General features: G+C 41.4%; 1 protein-coding gene across 4 annotated transcripts in view; it reads right to left on the minus strand.

The window, feature by feature from the left end:
* Positions 1–8,868: 8,868 nt before the first annotated feature.
* The window catches only part of ZNF536 (zinc finger protein 536), a 450,709-nt gene continuing 440,323 nt past the window's right edge, over positions 8,869–19,254 (minus strand). For 3 of the 4 annotated variants that reach the window (XM_083513503.1, XM_083513501.1, XM_083513502.1), the window contains exon 7: positions 8,869–11,926. In XM_083513503.1, the coding sequence (XP_083369629.1) occupies positions 11,691–11,926 (236 nt within the window). In that variant the 3' untranslated portion in view covers positions 8,869–11,690. The remainder of the gene's footprint in view (positions 11,927–19,254) is intronic. The other variant, XM_083513504.1, reaches the window with a different exon arrangement.

Raw genomic sequence — 19,254 nt, forward strand, 5'->3', positions numbered from 1 at the left:
GTGAAAACTGGACTAGATGGGCCATTGGTCTGATCCCACAAGGCTCTTGCAGTGCTCTTACTGCAATAACTGATCAATTGTCATGTACCAGTGAAGCTTCTGCTGCACCCTTGAGCCTTCCCCTTATTGTTGTGACTGTAAAAAGGAGTGAGCCCTCCTCTACATTTTATTGGGCTCTTGTGCCAATTACACAGAGTATAACAGTTTATGCTGATGGAGCAACACTACCTACATTATTTCTCCAGTGAATCTATGGAAATCAAAAACCAACCTGTTTTAGTGGCCTCTAGCTCTTTCTTAATTCTTCTTACTGTTCATAAGAAAAATAATAATAATGCACTGGAAACCACAGAAAGCAGCAAAACATTTCCCAAGGATGACCAATTATTTTTTCTTAATATGTTTAGCATATGATTATTGACATTACTGGTTGTAACCAACTCCAAACATTTCCCCATTATGGTAGTGGCCAAGTCTCAATCTTCTCTATTCAGAACCGTTGAGGAGCGATATAATTGGCATTGTGGATGTCAGCAGCAGGGAATTTGGAGTTCTTGTAATGTCCTTTCTCCGTTCAGTTGGGATTTGCTGTTCCTTCAACTATAAAGTCACTTAGCTGATCGGTAGACGAAGTTGCATTTTGGGGTCAGATTACAAAATACACAAATATTGTTTCTGAAAAGCAGATTTGTATAACAAATCACGCTCTCTCTCCCTCTCCCCCCCCCCAATACATACAGTGGTACCTCGGTTTAAGAACAGTTCGGTTTAAGAATGATTTGGTTTACAAACTCCGCAAAACCAGAAGTAGTGTCTGGTTTGCAAACTTTACCTCAGTCTAAGAACAGAATCAGAATGGTGGAAGGGCACTGGCGGTGGGAGGCCTCATTAGGGAAAGCACGCCTCGGTTTAAGAACGGTTTTGGTTTAAGAACGGACTTCCGGAATGGATTAAGTTTGTAAACCGAGGTACCACTCGTGTGTGTGTGTGTGTGTGTGTGTGTGTGTGTGTGTGTGTGTGTCTGCCCTAAATAAGATTTCTGATTGTAAACAAAGTTGTAAATAAACTAAGCAATGTGTTTCAGGTATTAACACACATGACGCTAAAAGCTGATGTGAACTTGTTGAGTAGAAGCCAGACTTGCAGAGCAATCCTAGCTGCCAATCCAGGCTCTTCTGTGAGGAGGAGGGTGGAGCTGCACTGTTGCAAAGTCCTCAACCTAAAAAGCAGTAGCACAAATGCTATTGCTGGTGATATATCTGCCAGTAGTTACCGCCATGTGAAAAGGATAGCGGGGTGAGCTCATTTGTACTACCCCCCCCCATAATGTCTGTGGCTCCATCTCCTTCAACATATTCAGAAAGCAGACCTCTGCGTCTTTACTCCTCTAAGCTCCCCACACAATTTTGGGACATTGGAGTTCAAAGTTTTGCATATGTGCACACATTTGTCGTGAATGCACAATAAATGGATGTCTGGATCCATGACTATGAAAGGTTCCTCATTGCAGAAGCTGGCTTTCCAAAACATGGAAATGCATGGAGCCAGTTACTTGGGGTCCCTCCAGACATCCATTTATTGTGCATTCATGAACAATTGTAGTCAGGATGCCAACAAGGAGGTCACACGCAATCCCAGAACATGTTGCAGAAGGCACCTTCAATCAAGGTTCAGGCCCAGTAGACTCATGTCATCTATGCTTCTTGCATGATAGTTGGTGGGTGGGAGAAGAGAGAATGGCTTACATCTGTATAGAAATCTGATGCTAGATCTTAAGTTGAAGTTTCCAGCTCTGAAATCCGTCATATCTGACAGTCATGGAATCTGACCCCCTATGGTTGATTCTGTGGTTTCTTCCAGCAGTGGGCTTACAGGTTGGTGTGGAATGAAGGATGGGTTTCTGTGCCAGGGCAGCAGTTCCTCCAATGCCCTGTGCTCAAAAATGGCACTTCATTTATCAAAAGCATTTGCCTGCCTACCACGTGTATGACGATTTGTAGCTTCACCTTACAATATGGTGCGTGTGTGTGTATGTGTATGGCATAAATAACCATGTGTTGTATAAATAATTACATGTAGGGACGGCAATAAAACACAGTAGACATATTAATACTTTTGACATACGAGAATGGAAATGCCAGCATTATTCTGCAAGTGAAGGGGGGCATTATATGTTGAATGGACTCACGTAGAGAACGTTTTCCAAAGTCTGCTCCCCCCTGGGTTTAGTTTTTTTCTTCTTTCCAGGTCACACTAGCATTATAGTTAGCAAATTGATAAGGTTCCTCCGTTAAGCTTTATTACTTCTGACATGAGCCTATGACACTTTATAAAAAGAAGTAATCCAGAACAATCTCTAGGTAATTAACACCTAGATAAACAAACATAAATTTCTATATTGCATTTATTTGGACTACCACTCAAATATGCGTGAACCATGCTTTTTTAATTAAAAGATAAATCTATGTGACACTTAGCCTCAAACTTAATTATTCAGCATAGTATAATAAAAAATACAGCCCATTAAATGTGTCTTGCTCTGTATTTCTGTATTAACAGCAAAACAGTTCACTCTGGGATCATTTAAATTTTCTTCCTCCTCTTTTCCCGTGATTTCCCTGTTCACCAAGGCTCGCTCACACCTTTTTTTTTCTTTTCTAAACATGACTTTAGCAACACCAACAAGTGAGGAGCAACAAAAATATTTTGGTGGCATTGTAATCCTGCCTTATATTATTCTAGAATCAAAACCACAGGTTTATGCTTCTGTCCCAACACACCTATCCACAATTAATTAATTCAATTCAGTTTTCTTAATTTGCACCTTTTGAAGCAGGAAGCTTTTTTTTTTTTTAAAGGCAATACTTTGAAATTAGAACTTCTCTGAATTTTGCAACGCAGTTCTCCAGTCAAGCAATGTGTACAAAATGGGGGGGGAATGCATACACTGGGGTAAAATATGCATATGAATGCATATTTTAGTGAGAATAACATGCAGAAATGCATTATATTAGGGGGAAATTCTAGCAAGAATGCAGAGGGGGGAAATGAGAAATGTAGAGAACAGAGATTGACAGATTCGCCAGATAAATGAAAGTCCTTATTCACACAGCACATAGTTAAACTATCAAACTCTCTCCCACAGGAAGCAGGTATGGCCGCCGACTTAGGTGGCTTTAAAAGAGCATTGGGCAAATTCCTGGAGGAGAAAGCAGATGATGGCTACTAGCCATGATGGCTATGCTCTGTCTCCATAGCTGGAGGGAGCAATGCTTCTGAATACCAATTGCTGGAAACTGCAGGAGGGGAGAGTTGCTCTTGTGCTCAGGTCCGCTTCTGGGTTTCCCCTGGAAGCATCTGGTTGGCCACTGTGACGACAGGATGCTGGACTAGATGGGCCATTGGCCTGATCCCAGCAGGCTCTTTTCTGATTCACAGATTCATGGGTTGTGCCAAGTACAAAGATCCCGAAATCAAAACCACTCTAGTTAAGAATAATTTTGTTCCGCTTAACAATACACAAGGTAATGGATTTTATTTTCCCGCCCTCCCGCTCTCTCTCTCTCTCCACTATGTGGTTAAAATACAGATGTTAAACAGATAGGAGAAGAATTCTGTTCCCCAGTGACACTAGACAGAGGGGTTATAGGCCTTATAAAAGTTTCAACAAGAAACATTATCTTAAAGCTGAGAGCAGCTTTCAAATGATAGGTGGAGAATGTCTTGTCAAGACATTCACCATCTGTACAGGAAGACTGCTGGTGTAGCTGAAATCTTCCTAAATGGTTTTTTTGTGAGATAATACTGTTTAATAATATTTGTGGATATTCTGCTTCCGAGAGCCAAGATGGGCTCCAGCTGCCACAAACCTTGATGGAAGGCCTCCTAGCTCAGAGCTCCTTCCAAAGGCCAAATGGACAGTTTTATCATAGGCTCCTACTGTCCATAGGAGGGTCTAGCGGAGATGGTTCACAATGATTTCAGTCAATATGTACACATACCATCTTGACTTACCTCTTACTTGGGTTAGTGAGCCAAATCGTGAGCTTGAAAATGTCCATAGGCTCTGGGAAACAGCACAAGAAGCTGTGTATCGACCCTCCAGTTAGAAATGAAAAATATTCCACTGAGGTTCACTGGTAAATCTTTCCTTTGTCATATTCTGAACAGGACCGTACCATATGCACAGTAAAAAAATGGCCAAAATAAAGCAAGGGCTGATCCTTCCTCCCCCTACTAATGCATTGCTCTAGTCTGATGGAGAAGTCCAGTGAGAGCCAGTGTGGTGTAGTGGTTAAGAGCGGTAGTCTCGTAATCTAGGGAACCGGGTTCGCGTCTCCGCTCCTCCACATGCAGCTGCTGGGTGACCTTGGGCTAGTCACACTTCTCTGAAGTCTCTCAGCCCCACTCACCTCACAGAGTGTTTGTTGTGGGGGAGGAAGGGAAAGGAGAATGTTAGCCGCTTTGAGACTCCTGAAGGGGAGTGAAAGGCGGGATATCAAATCCAAACTCTTCTTCTTCTTCTTCTTCTTTTCTGGGGGGATGCAGGGGTACGCATACCCCTAAACATTTTGTGATTCTAACAGAAGAAGAAACTTTTTTTTTAAAAAAAAAGTTTCTTCTACAACACGGTGAATCGTCAGTTCCGTTGCTACCCTCGATGGCAGCCTCATTTCCTGTCATGGTCTTTTCTGAGTCTCAAACAGAATGAGAGTACAGTGGTACCTCGGGTTACATATGCTTCAGGTTACATACGCTTCAGGTTACAGACTCTGCTAACCCAGAAATAGTGCTTCAGGTTAAGAACTTTGCTTCAGGATGAGAACAGAAATCGTGCTCCGGCGGCGCGGCAGCAGCAGGAGGCCCCATTAGCTAAAGTGGTGCTTCAGGTTAAGAACAGTTTCAGGTTAAGTACGGACATCCGGAACGAATCAATTACTTAACCCGAGGTACCACTGTACCCCTAAATGTTGTGGGTTTTTTTAGGGGGGGAAACACTGGAGAAGTCTAATTTAACTGGCAACATGACAACAGGCCTTTGTAGAATGCTCTCCTCAGGGAGGCTCACCTGGCACTTTCATTACATATCTTTAGGCACCAGGTGCAAATGTCCCTCTTCAACTAGGTCTTGGGCTGATTGAGCAATCTGTGTCCTTTTAAATGTGTCAGGGTGAGTTATTGGTCTTTTTGTTTTTTTGCTATTATGTATGGATTTTTTTTTTGTAAACCTTTGGATGAAGAGCTGTATATAAGTTTAATAAATACCAGTACAAGATAATAATACCAGATAAGGATATACTTCCAAGCTGTATCCCATTGTTGGGTAATTTCCTGATATTAGCAATGATGTTCTGTGGCAACTATTTAACACATCTGGATTATCAAGTGATAACAGCAATTATCACATGTGAGGTCATTGCCCACCCAAAGTTAATTAGCCAGGCAAGGCTGTGAATTGGGATGGGCGAATCTGGACATTTCTCTTTGTTTCTCATTTTTCCAAACTTAGTTCAGTTCTCGGCATTTTAACATTGGTGTGTGAATTTTTCTTTTCTTTTTTCTTTTTTTAAAAAAAGTCCTCATGAAATTTCATTGGCATTTGGCTCCAGGTGCTGATCTTTCTTCAGGGTTGGAGCTGGGGGAGGCAAGTAAAAGTATCAAAGATTTCATCAAAGATTTTATTGGGGTAGCTGAAAGTTGGCTCCTATGATTCTAATTCAGAAGAACCTAGGCCACCTCTCACCTCTCTCTCCTTTTGGCAAGGTGTGATACCATAAGGTGTGATACCATTTCTTACTGAGCCCCAGCAGCAGACACAGGTCCTTTTTTCTACTGTTTAATGGTGTGTGTGACTTAATAGCGAGATCCAGGCCTTATCTACAAGGTGTGCTTTCCTCCTCCTCTTATTCACATTCTGAACCGGGGTGAAAGGGGTTCCTTGCTTTCATTTTTGCTCTCTTTTGGGTTCTCTGTATACTCTTATGTATTTATTTTAATGTAGTTTACATGTTGCTTTATATGTACCGTATTTTTTGTTGTATAACATGCACCCGACCATAACACGCACGTAGTTTTTAGAGGAAGAAAATCCGTAGGCATGCCACCCGTAGGCATTCCCTCCATAACACGCACAGACATTTCCCCTTACTTTCTAGGAGGAAAAAAGTGAGTGTTATGGTGCAAAAAATACGGTAGTTTTGTAATTAAAATAACATCTTTTTAAAAATTCATCAGCGTTCTTAGTGCACGTTTTTCTCAATGTAAATTTTTAACTGCAATTTCCCCAATCATTTTTGCAAATTTCACTCATTTTGTGCACGATTTGCCCCGGTACATGCATTTTGCTACGCATTGCTTGTCTGGAGAACTGCACTGCACAATGTGGAAAAAAATGATTTTTCCCCCAGATAACTGTGTTTACCAGTAGTTTGTGTAATGTTTCAAAAAAGGCAAACTGGGTAGGTTCATCTTTAAATGCAAATAGAACCAACTTTCTCCCCCATCTCTCACTGTGTAAGAGTAAAATAGAAACCAGGGCTTCAGCCAAGCAAATGTGTGGCTGACGAAATTTTCACGGAAATCTGCTAGAGTTCTGTTTTGCTGAGTTTTGCAGTTATCAACAAGATGGCTCAGGTTCCTCACGGGTTCACGCATCAGCTTGATGAGCATGCAAAAGCTGGAACCAGACCATATTTCCTAGAAATTATTTCTCCTCATAAAATGTGGACGCTTCCAGAATTTCACAAAAATAAATGGGTTAGAAAAAGGCTTCTCAGGCTGTGTAAACACAATACAGTTAAAAGTGCACACGCACACCCTTTAAAAAAAAAAGAATCCTGGTAACTTTTTTAAGGGTGCTGGGAATTATAGGTATGTGAACAATAAACTACAGTTCCCAGTATTCTTAGGAAGGGGGGGGGGTATGTACTTTAGGACCGAACATGCAGTCAATTCATTAATTTGTATTTGCTTTAAGCAGCTTGATGTGAGTGGTTTTGGAACCAAGTTGTACCTGCACTGAAACTTGGGTTTGGTAACTCTGAGGAAATATGGAACACACCTGGGGTGTGTGTACGTGTGTGCATGCTGAGTTGCATACTCCAAACCAGGATATGAGTTGATGCCAGAAATGGGATATTTTCACACAACGACTGCTTTGACTGATGCCCAGCAAACTTTTATCTAAACCACCACAAGCCTTTGCCTGTGTGGTTGTTGTGGGTCTGCTTTTACATAAGAAAGACCCAGTGCTTTTTTTCTGGGAGGACGCAGGAGTATGCATACCCCTAAACATTTTGTGAATCTAAGTTTGGCCTCATTGAGGGCCAGTATTTCAACATGAGTAGGAAAATGAGAGTACCGCTGAGCTTTCTTTCTTTCTTTTTTAAAGAAAACAAAGCACCGGGAAGACCTTATACTTTGAAAATGCCCCGCCTTCCCTAAGTACATACAACATCCTGAGCCCAGATCTGCCTGGCTAAGCAGCTTAACATGGAGAAGAGCTCTGGCTCAGCCTCAGTCTCCCTCCCTGGCGCAAGCAAAGGTTGCACCCACTTAAATCCCTTACCTTCTGCCAGATGATCTGAACCCAAAAGATCTTCCTGTGCTTAGGAATGCCAGGTATAATATTTTAATTACTCTTTTTTTGCTTTTAAGCATGTTGCAATTTTGCTACACTTACCACCAGGAATCAGACTCTAAAATAACAATGAGGAATTGGCTTAGCCAGAGAGTAGCATTAGCTCAACTCACACTTCAGCTTTTTCAGATGCCTGGTATATACAAAATATATCTGTATATACCAATTACAAAACAAAAACAAAAGGCCAGCATGTCTTAGAAGGCCTTGCACACAGACGCCAGCACACATGTGCACACATATTGAGTTTGGTTGTATTTTAAGTATGTTTTGTATCTCTGCTCTGGCAGATGAAGTGTAGGTTATGAATTGTTGTATATTGAAGCAAGCAGTCACCCCAAATGTAATGTAAAATGGCCCTACTCAGCAAACATTTTTCCATGCGATTGTTCCCATTGTGTGTTCTTTGTATCTTTCTCTGCTCATTCAATTTCATTTCCTTTCATTTGGAAGTCCTGAATTACTGGATATTACTCCTTTCAACAGGAGGTAGTCAAGATCTGATCTGATAGAACAGGGTGGCTCTGGAGATTCCTTTAAAACAGAAGGGTGTCGTCTTTTTGCATGCACCTTTATAGGAAATGTTACCATTTTCCAAAGTTGAATGTAGGACCTATGCAAACAAATGTTTTATTTTATGTGAAAAATGTGACTTTATACACATACTTTACCCCTGCCCCATAGCACATAATCAATATTATAGAAAACAATTATTACTACATACTAAAACAGATTTCAACAGTCTTTTAATTAAGCACAATATATATACACATATAATATATATATCTGTATATACTGTTTATAGATTTGTTCCATAATACTAAGAGGATTGATCAAACACTCAGCTTAACTGCCTAACACTCTGGTAGCTGACTAACAATTGTGACTCCAGTGACATTTTTTTTCTCAAATCTGACAAAAGCTGAAGCAAAATTATGTCTGTAACTTCCTATTAAATATAAGCAAAGTAGGAAAACATCTCTCTCTCTCTTTCTCTCTCTCTCTCTCTGCCCCCAGAGGTAAAGGTTTTATTGCGTAAAACACTGGTTAAAACTGTACCATTTCAAAGACATTTTTATTCTAACAACAGAAAGAAATAACAGTCATTTGCTGGGGGGGAAACAACTTTTAATACTTCTATACCAGAATAAAGTTCTGTCAACTGATGTATTATAATAATAAATAATGACCAAGAATAAACTTTAAATACAAAGGTTTTTTTCCCCTAATTGTTACAAGCATAGCAACAAAATCCTCTACTCTATTGATCTCAGATTTTCTCCAAGACAGATATTTTTTTTCTTCCTTTGCGTAGGAATGTAGACAGTATTTTGACCAATATCACAGACTACAGAAGTTACAGAGAAAAAACTTGACATGTTTAGATATGAGAAGCATGATGATATTCAGAAACTGACAATGTTTCACTGCTCCTGTCACTTGTTTGTATTCCAAGTTACAAATGTTCTGGAAAAAAATGGGGGGGGGGGAGGCTGATGTCAGAGGCAAAAGATAGGGACAGTAGCACCAGACCAAATGGATTCAACACACACATCACAAAGAACGGGAGAGGAATTTCCAGTGTCACAAACGGAATTATTGCCTGTCGTATCTGAAAATGCTCAGAAGACACAAAAAGAATACTGAAAAGAGCTCCAAAAAAGTGCAAGAAAATGGAATGTGGAATCTTTTTTTTTTTCCTCTTTTTTCTCTCGCTAAGTTACGGAAGGCGGCGCAAACACACAAAAGCAAGCGACCGAAACACAGTCACCAAACACGGTAGTGCAGTTAAAATCCTAAAGCTTACTACAGTCAGAAAGTCTTCAATTACATTTCAATCCTTTACCTAGGATCATGAGAAACAGTTGCATTAAGTTTATCAACTTGATTTAAGTAAGGCAGTGAGAACTATACTAGGAAAAAAAAATATCTCCCCAAAAATGAGAAAAGCAGCTTGCCCTCTGCCAGACGGGGGTCTAAGTTACACAGCGACCTCAGTTTAACTGAAACTTCACTTGGATGGTACCGTTTTTAATTTTTTTCCTGACAGCGTATGCAAACTGTATTTCTTATTAGCCTGAGAATCTCTTTCCTTTCTTCCAGTCTCAGGGTAGCGCTACGAATTTTATTTACATTGATTGCAGTTTAGTGTTTTTTGTAAACTGCTGTAGGCAGAGCTGAAGTTTTTAAGGCCCTGGGGTTTTTTACTCTGTGCTCCCAGCCTGCAAGGATATATATTGACTTTTTCTTTCTTACTTACATTTTTTTTTTAAGTCTGAATGATTTTGTTTTTAGAAGAAGTTAATACTTCTCTATCATCTTAAACAGCACCAATTTTGCTTCTCTCAAAGGAAGTACATGAAAAGGCTAAAATCTTTTGCCACTCAAGTGGGTGTAAGGAGAAGCCATTAACTGGCTCTCTTACATTTATCTTTTTCTTTTCCTCAGTCATGTTTTTCATTATAATCTCTCCAAAGCTTCCTAGGTGGGAAACGACAGGATTAAATTTGGAAGGGGCCAATTAGTAGAAAAGCTAAAATCTGCAAAAATATAGAACACGCTTTTTTTTCCTTACAAAAAAAACAAAGAAATATTAGCTAACACATTTTTCGTCCTTCATCTTTTTTCCCCTTTCACTAGAGACAAGGGGCAGGATGTCTGGATTCATATTTTAGGTCAAATTGCTTGAAAAGAGATTTCTCCAGTAAAAAACAAAATACACTGTCCTGCACAATGTCTGCAACACTTTTTTTAAAAAAAGAATAATAACAACAGCACCCTAATAAACGAAAACTAATCTTGCCTGGGGAATCTTTCATTCAAGTCTCCCCCCCTTTCTTAAAAAAAAAACAACAGAAAAGAAAAGAAACCAACTTTCTATTGAATAATAATTATTTCTCCTTTTTTTGCACTGGTATCTTCTCTAGACAAGGCTAACTAGTTTCTCTATCCAGCACGCTCCTTCAGTATTGTATTTCTAAATCTCTCTATAGCAACCTACTTCATTAAAAAGGAACAAAATAGGAAGGGGGGGGGGACAACATTTCTCTCAATACTGCAAGTCCATCTAAAAAAAAGAAGAAAAATACAGTCCCCCCGAAAAACCACATTGTACAATTAACTGCAGTGTTTTGCTGGCCTGCAGATCCCCCCCCTTTCTGCTCTAATCCTTGACTCATTTGGCCGTCTCTGTGTGTGTGTCTTTCGCTATATATAATATGTATATCTATATCTATATATATATATTTCAGAAATTAAAATGTTAACAGCACAATCCTTTTCAATACAGGTCAGCACTGACTGTAGCTTACGGGTCGTCTAAAATTTCTCTGAGAGTGCAGAGTTGGAGCACCACTTGGATTGATTTTCTCAGCAGGGACAGCTCCAGTCAGCCTGGCACCACCTCACTCCACCAACACGTCTCATTACGACGTAGGCAAATGGCAGCGGTCGGTGTCATATTAAAAAGGTGTTTTCAACAATGAAAACACAGGAACACCCCCCCACACACACACACACACTTCCCCACTCCCACAATCTTCAAGGCAACATTAAATCAGGAAGATGGTATCACAGATATAGATATATAGATAGATATTCTGGTAAGAGCATTCTTTCTGGATAAAGACCACTTTAGTGTTAGAAATGCGCCCTTTATTTCAGTATTTTTCACACACACACACACACACAGACACAGATATCTTGCAACCTGCACACATTTGGGGGAAGAAGAAGAAAAAACAACACCCACTTGATTTATCTCCACCTACATTGTTTGGAAGTACTTGTTGCCAGGTAACAGTTTAACAGCCATTTTCAAGGGCTGGTTGTTGTTGTTTTTTCCCTCTTTCTCTTTTTAGTGTGTGTGTGTGTGTGCATGCGTGTGTGTCTGTCTTTAATGTCTTAAACATCCTGCACGCTTCTGGGAATTTGCGCACAATCTGTTTTCCTCAGAAGGCAGTTAAGCAAACTCTCTGTGTTACCCGAAATGCATATCTAAAAAACTGTGTAAAATAATATTGCAATATACAGATTGATTTGTTCTGCGGCATTACTCCTGGGCCTGGCTGCCCTCCTCCGTTAACTCTGTCGAGCTCCCAGGTTTGACAGCTCCAGGTTCCTCGGAATTCCCAGAAGCTTCGGCGTCAACTCTGGAGCGCTTGAACCTGCGGTCTGGATACTGGCTGTTGTCAAAAGGCATGCGATGGACACAAAGGACGTGGGTCTTCAGATTTCCCTTCTGAGAGGCACTGTAGGGGCAGTATCTGCACTGGAAAGGCCGGTGACCTGTGCAACAGACAAACATTGGGTTAGCATTTCCTCAGGTCTGCAGGGGTTCCCTGCCACCCAGCCTCTGTAGTGCAGTTCACAGAATGGAATAATGTAAAAACACAAATATCCCCTTCTCTTATATGTGGACTGAATCATACATCCCCTTTCTGCTTACACCCTATACATTTAAAGCTCTGCCCGACCACCAGTTTGTTGAGGGTGCCTGGAACTGTACAGTGGTACCTCGGGTTAAGTACTTAATTTGTTCCGGAGGTCCGTACTTAACCTGAAACTGTTCTTAATCTGAAGCACCACTTTAGCTAATGGGGCCTCCTGCTGCTGCCATGCCGCTGGAGCACAATTTCTGTTCTCATCCTGAAGCAAAGTTCTTAACCTGAAGCACTATATCTGGCTTAGCGGAGTCTGTAACCTGAAGCGTATGTAACCTGAAGCATATGTAACCCGAGTTACCACTGTAGTTCTGTGAGGGGTACCCAAGATTCTTGGTTGAGGGAGTGTTTAAATGTATGGTGCGTACGCAAGCCCACAGTCTTCTCATAGGTACTGCCGTGCCTCAGTATCCCAGGATGTGAAATTTACAGGATTTAATTGGCCAGACACAGGGCCTCTCTGGCTCTGCTATTTTCAAAACAGACTGGGCAAATTTCACACTAATTGTGCCCCCTCCCACACATCTTGAGATTCAGGATACACAGCGTTCCCTGCCATTACTTTAGCACCTTAGAAAGTCACCTGTGGGATCAGTGCTAGGATATAGGGGTCAAAAATACATTCTGTCAGTGGCGTGCAGTGAAATTTTTCATAGTGGAACAGTTAGGGGCAGAGGCACTAGTTTGTGAGGGGTGTGGGGGTCGATATTATCCGTGTGGTGTTGTGACGTCTTGCACGTGAGCATTGAGCATTGCGCCTCCCTCCCTAAGCCGGGTAGAAACTTCCTGTGCTTTGTGAAAGAGGTGACAGGGGAACATTAAGGGGACTAGCTTAGTCCCCTCAGTCCAATGTCCGCACGCCGCTGCATACTATTGGATTTTTTTAAATAAAAAAAAGCAACAGCCAATCCCCAGTATCTTGTAAATATGTAACTTTGTAAATAATACTGAAACGACACGTACAATTGAATGTCATTTTGCAGCCTATTTCAATAAACTAGTTTTATGGAATTTTAATGCCATGGCACACATTTAATTTGAATTCGATTTTCTTTTTTCTTCAAGTGGAAGTGGGACACTCAGGTGTTCAATTGTTAGAGAAGAACAGAAACAAGAAGGGATGTTACAGAGGTGGAGTTAATATTTTTTAGTTTAGGTGAAAGGCAGGTAAGATGCGACACGATAGACGTTTGATGCATAGCACAATGCATAGCACGGAGAGAATGGATGGAGAAAAGTTCTTTTCCCTCTCTCCTAACACTAGAACTTTGTGGACACCCATTGAAGCTGAATGTTGGTGGCTTAAGAAAGAAGTCCTTGGGTCAACTGTGGGATTTGTTCCTACCGTAGGCTGCTCAGGACAGGTAAAATATAGTACTTCTTCACATAGCACATAGTTAAACTACATAATTCCCCCTCACACGAGGCAGTGGTGGCCATCAACCTTGATGGCTTTAAAAGAGCATTGGACGAATTCATGGAAAAGAGGGCTATCAGTGGCTTCTAGCCCCAATGGCTATGTTCTATTTCCACAGTTGGAGGCAGCAATGCTTCTGAATGCCAATTGCTGGAAACCGCAGGAGGGGAGAAGGCTCCTGTGTGTTTGGGTCCTACTTGAGGGCCTCCCATTGCAGTATCTGATTGGCTGCTGTGAGAACAAAAGTCTGGAATAGATGGGCTATTGACCTGGTCCAGCAGGCTCTCCTTCCATTTTCGTGTTCTGTTCTGTTCTCACAAGGTTCTGTGCAGCTAAAGGAAGCAAGTGGTGGCTCACCCTTCTCACGCTGCGTTTGTGGCCCGCCTTGCAGACACCAAATTGTTCCAGATTATTCTGAGCCAGTCTGAGACTTCATGCTGCATCTGGCTTGGAAGGTTATGTTGCCGCAATCACATTTCAACCTATGCTGGGAAGTTGTTGATGTGTCTTACTGGAACTTTATGAGCTTTGTCTCTCAAATTAACTTAGACCAGGGCCATCTGAGGTCAAATGCACTTAGCTTACTTTAATTTGCTGAAATAAATGAATAAATAAATGGGCCTGACTATCTGCATAAAAAAGCTAAGGCTATTGGAAGACATGACCTAATAATCACATATGAAGAACAACATTAGCCCCCTCCTTTCCCCTCCCGTCTGATTTCCCCCCCCTTTCTGTTACACACATGCACAGAGGATGCAGACATGTTTCAGAGGCAGAACTGACCAAATGATTCGGACTTTATGCATTCATTAGACATGATCCAGATGGGCACATATGGAACTTCTTCACTGCCATCCATCAAATAATTAAGCATTCTGCTTAATTCCATTTAAATCTATAGATTTAAATGCCATTGGTGGATTGTATCCAAGTCAAACTCCTGTCTGCTAAAAGGTAAAGGTAAAGGGACCCCTGAAGTTAAGTCCAGTCACGGACAACTCTGGGGTTGCAGTGCTCATCTCGCTTTACTGGCTGAGGGAGCTGGTGTTTGTCCGCAGACAGCTTCCGGGTCATGTGGCCAGCATGACTAAGCCACTTCTGGTGAACCAGAGCAGTGCACAGAAATGCTGTTTGCCTTCCCACTGGAGCGGTACCTATTTATCTACTTGCACTTTGACATGCTTTCGAATTGCTAGGTTGGCAGGAGCTGGGACTGAACAACAGGAGCGCACCCCATCACGGGGATTCGAACCACTGACCTTCTGAGCGGTAAGCCCTAGGCTCTGTGGTTTACAGCACAGCACCACCTGCGTCCCTCTTCTAAAAGGTACATGCCAAAAAATCATTATTGACCCCCTTTCCAAGTGAAAACTTGTCTGTTTTTCCATCTAGTGCTACTCAAAAGTTATGATGATGAAGGAAGAAGAAGGAAAGTTTACTCTTAACTGTGCAGTGTCAGTTTACACACCCAAAGGAAAAGTACTAGGAAAAGCAGAGACCATAATTATAGACAGGAGGTAGGTACAGCTCTGGAATTTTCAGCAGAAGGGTTTTAAAAAGCCATTAATGGAGAAATTGCACTTTAGAGTCTAAGGCTTAATCTGCTTATTACCTCACAGACCCATATAATCTATGTTGTAATGTGCTAAGGGATTATATCGCAGTAACAATGAAACTTCTGGCACCCATTGGCTGAGCTGAAGTGATGCCATGGGATGTCCACGAACATCCTATTTGCTGAGGGAAGTTGTCAGCAGTAGAAGGCTCAGTGGGCTGAAAAGAAAGATAAGTTTGCTGAGGAAAACCCTTGCCGTCAGATTCCAAGGCAAGTGGAAGTATATGGAGCCAGGTGGCAAATGTGAAACCTCAAAGCTTAGTAGGATGAGATACTAGGAGCATGGAGATAAAGGCCCCAGTGAGCTGAACCAGGGGACAAAGCAGGGAGCAGATGGAAAAACAAGAACCAAAAGAAAGGGCAAGTAGGGCAGACAGAAAAATAAGTCAAGGGAGCATATTCTGGTTGTTCGTCACTCATAACTTCTACATCGGGCACCCTTTAAGGGCTAAGTTAAGATTTTCCATGTTCGGAAATATGAAAACAATATTGATGCACAGTTGCCTGTCATCTGCAGATTGGAGCCTTTGGCAGATCTGTCGATTTCAAAGTCCCCGTTTATAATTGTTTCCAATCTTCAACTGTGTTTGCCGTATTTTCCAAATAATTTGCATTTTTTTAACACAAAAAAGAGTCCTCAATATATACAGATTTCTGCGTGCAATTTCCCCTAATATAATGCATCCTGGTATGCTGTTTTCCCTAACTTTAGCATTTCATACACACTTTCCTCAAATGCAAGCACGCCTATCATAAATATGTCAGCCTATCACTGAAACAGAACTTAGGAGATGAATACGACAAGCAGTTTCTATATTTTGAGTGTATAAATGGGTTTAAAACTTGTTGACGTAACATACTATTGGGAATTGGTCTCATCAGATTTCTTAATGAGGCATCACAGTCAGAGGGCCCCATAGAAACTGCCTCTCCACAAAGAAAGACTAGGAATCTTAAATAAGAACCACTACATTACTGAACATTGAACCCAATGGTTTCCTCAAAGCTCCTTCACACCTGTAATACTCCCAGTCTTTGGTCCCACTCTGGGCTTGTCTTATCAGCACAATGGGTGGGAACCTGTTTGGATGCTGTAGTCCACATGACTCAAAAGAGACGTCACCTTCATATACCCCCATGCTAATCCTAAATGGTCATCCTGAGACAGAGTTTTTCATGGTGTAATCTAACAGGCTCTTTTCTTCTGGTGTTCTGACCATTTACCTAGCCACCCCTTCCTCAGCCAAGGAACTTGGGCAGCTCCAGTCCATCCCCCCCCCCTTGATCTCCAAAACAGTTGTGTCTCCCGTTTGTGAGCCCCCTTTGATCTGCCGCACAGCGTTGGTTGCTTCTACCAGCTTCTTCCTGCTAAATCTGAGGCTCATCTGCGCTATACATTTAAAGCAGTATTATTCCACATTAAACAGTCATAGTTTCCTCCAAAGAATCTTCGGAATGGTCATTTGTTAAGGGTGCTGAGAGTTGCTAGGAGACCCCTCTTCCCCTCACAGAGCTACAATTCCTAGGGTTCCCTAGGAAGAGGGATTGATAGTTAAAACCATTCAAGGAACTGTGGCTCTTTTAGAGGAATGGGGGGGGGGGTCCTTCCAACAACTCTCAGCACCCTTAACAAACTACAGTTCCCACAATTCACTATGGCCACATAAGTCATTTGCATCTTACAGCTCTATAACTCTACAACGTTTTCGGTTACTTTTTACTTTATCACACAGCTATAAAAATCTAAGAAATGTAAACCGCAGTCATGCAGTCACTTTCCCGGCAGTCACATTCCATTGAACTTAATGGGACTTACTCCTGAGGAGACCTTGCATTGTATCATTAAAGGTAAAGGTAAAGGGACCCCTGACCATTAGGTCCAGTCGTGACCAACTCTGGGGTTGCGGCGCTCATCTCGTTTTATTGGCCGAGGGAGCTGGCATACAGCTTCCGGGTCATGTGGCCAGCATGACTAAGCTGCTTCTGACGAACCAGAGCAGCACACGGAAACGCCGTTTACCTTCCTGCCGGAGCGGTACCCATTTATCTACTTGCACTTTGACGTGCTTTCGAACTGCTAGGTTGGCAGGAGCAGGGACTGAGCAATGGGAGCTCACCCCGTTGCGGGGATTCAAACCGCCGACCTTCTGATTCGCAAGTCCTAGGCTCTGTGGTTTAACCCACAGCACCACCTGCATCCCTTATTGTATCATTAAGGACCTGCAATTAAAGACTTGAAGTCTAGCTTTACCTATGCAATGCCAGTGACACCTGCCAAGCAGATTCGCTTATTCATTAAAGTGTTAACACTAATTCAAAACAATTTTTTAAAAGAAGGATCCAATAAGTGTAAATTAAGTAGCACTTAATTATGCCCCACAATGCTTTCACTATTTGGTATCATTCTCCCAGCAAACAGGTTTGAATGTTCACATCCCTCCAAAACATATCACAGTTTGGGCTTATTAATTCAGCTGCGTTTAACAAGCAAGGAAAGCATTAATGGCACCCGAAAGTGGTTTCAACTCTCCGCCGCCTTGTTTTTCCATCACTAACTTTTGGGGGCCATCAAAATTTCACATCACTGTCATGTGAAAAGTTAAGTACACAATAAGTTAATTTGTATTGTCACTGTGCAGTACAACAGCAGTAAAGAGCACATCAATTTTTAATCCGGTATGAATAATATATAAATATGTATACACAGTGCGGGTCAAAAAGTGTAAGAGCAAAAGAAGTGGTATGTTGTTTACAGCAGCAGTCATACCCCCCCCCCAAAAAAAAAACCATTCTGGAGATCAGTCTTACAAAAGATAACAACATCTGCAATTTGCTTGTAACTAGGGGGCAAAGCAGAATGCCCATTTCTCTTGGGTAACACCGTCCATTAATTACTGCTCAAAACTGGTTGTGGGCAGCAAGATCTTAAAATAACCAGGCCTAGATAAGCAGGCAAGTAATTTATACCATTTTTATCAGATGGTAGTTGGGGAGGATTTGGGGGCTGCGGGCTCCTTCTTTTCAAGTCATAGATCACATATATACTAGCTGGGGTGTATCTTCCAACATATAATCATTTGAAAGTCGCTTTAAGAGAATGGCTTCTCATAGTTCAGAAGACAAATATTCTGCTGCAATTCTAGAAAGTAAGATTACCTGTGGCTCAGTCCATGCAACTAAGACTGCTTCAGAATAGCCAGGTGGAAACAAGAGAGGTGGACACTATGGTCAAATGTTCTGGGACCTTTGAAAGATGTACAACTCAGATGTAACACTGTGTATTCTGGCAGTACAAAGTGTTTTGTTTTTGTTTTTTAAAAATGGCTTGCCTATGTACATTTTCTAAACTTTGTTTCTCCTGGGAAACTTGCTCTTCTCCGTTTATCTCATACCTGTTTCAGAAGTGACCCCCCCCCCAGACCCTTTTGATGTGCCTACTTGTAGCAAACTTTAAGGATGAATCTACCAAGGTGATCTATCACTTTTTGGACTTTCTGAAAATGCCTCAATCACTCAATCATTTCAGTGGCTCTCGTAAGCACCGGCTAGGGAGTGCAGTTATACTTCACAGAGAGTACTTTCCATTGTGTTTCTGCATTGATCCATGATTATTTAAATCCACATGACATTTTAAGGTGCCATTTCTCTCAAAATACATATTTTAAATGTATCTGCATTTTTTTCCTGAAATGGAAATAGTCTTGAAACTTTTTGAAAGTGCAAAAATCCATGCATAACTATGCTCCAATCTACATATTAATTCAGGATGTGTGGGTCAGTCAGTTTGTATCAAATTTTGCAAAGATCCAGTTCCTCAAGCAGAGTTAAACTTGCTTAAAGGCCAGTTCCTAGTGAACCCTGGGAACTGTGAGAAGGACTACCATTCTCTAACAGGCAATCCTCCATGCTCTCACTGCATTACAACTTCCAGGATTGTTTGGGGGAAATCTGTAACATTTAACTAGTATGAAATCCGTGTTATTTTGTATTATTAGTACACTACTTTCTTTTCTACTGCATCTGCATGGAATTACCTCTTCTTAATATTCATTTTCAACTTTTCATCTTAGGTCGATCTGAGTCTTGTGTACCTGAGTTAGCCAAAATGCTTTGTTTGATAAAGGGAAGAACTTACAAG

The sequence above is a fragment of the Podarcis liolepis genome, assembly GCF_965112155.1.
Source record: "Podarcis liolepis genome assembly, chromosome: 7".
In the NCBI taxonomy this organism is placed as follows: Eukaryota; Metazoa; Chordata; class Lepidosauria; order Squamata; family Lacertidae; genus Podarcis; species Podarcis liolepis.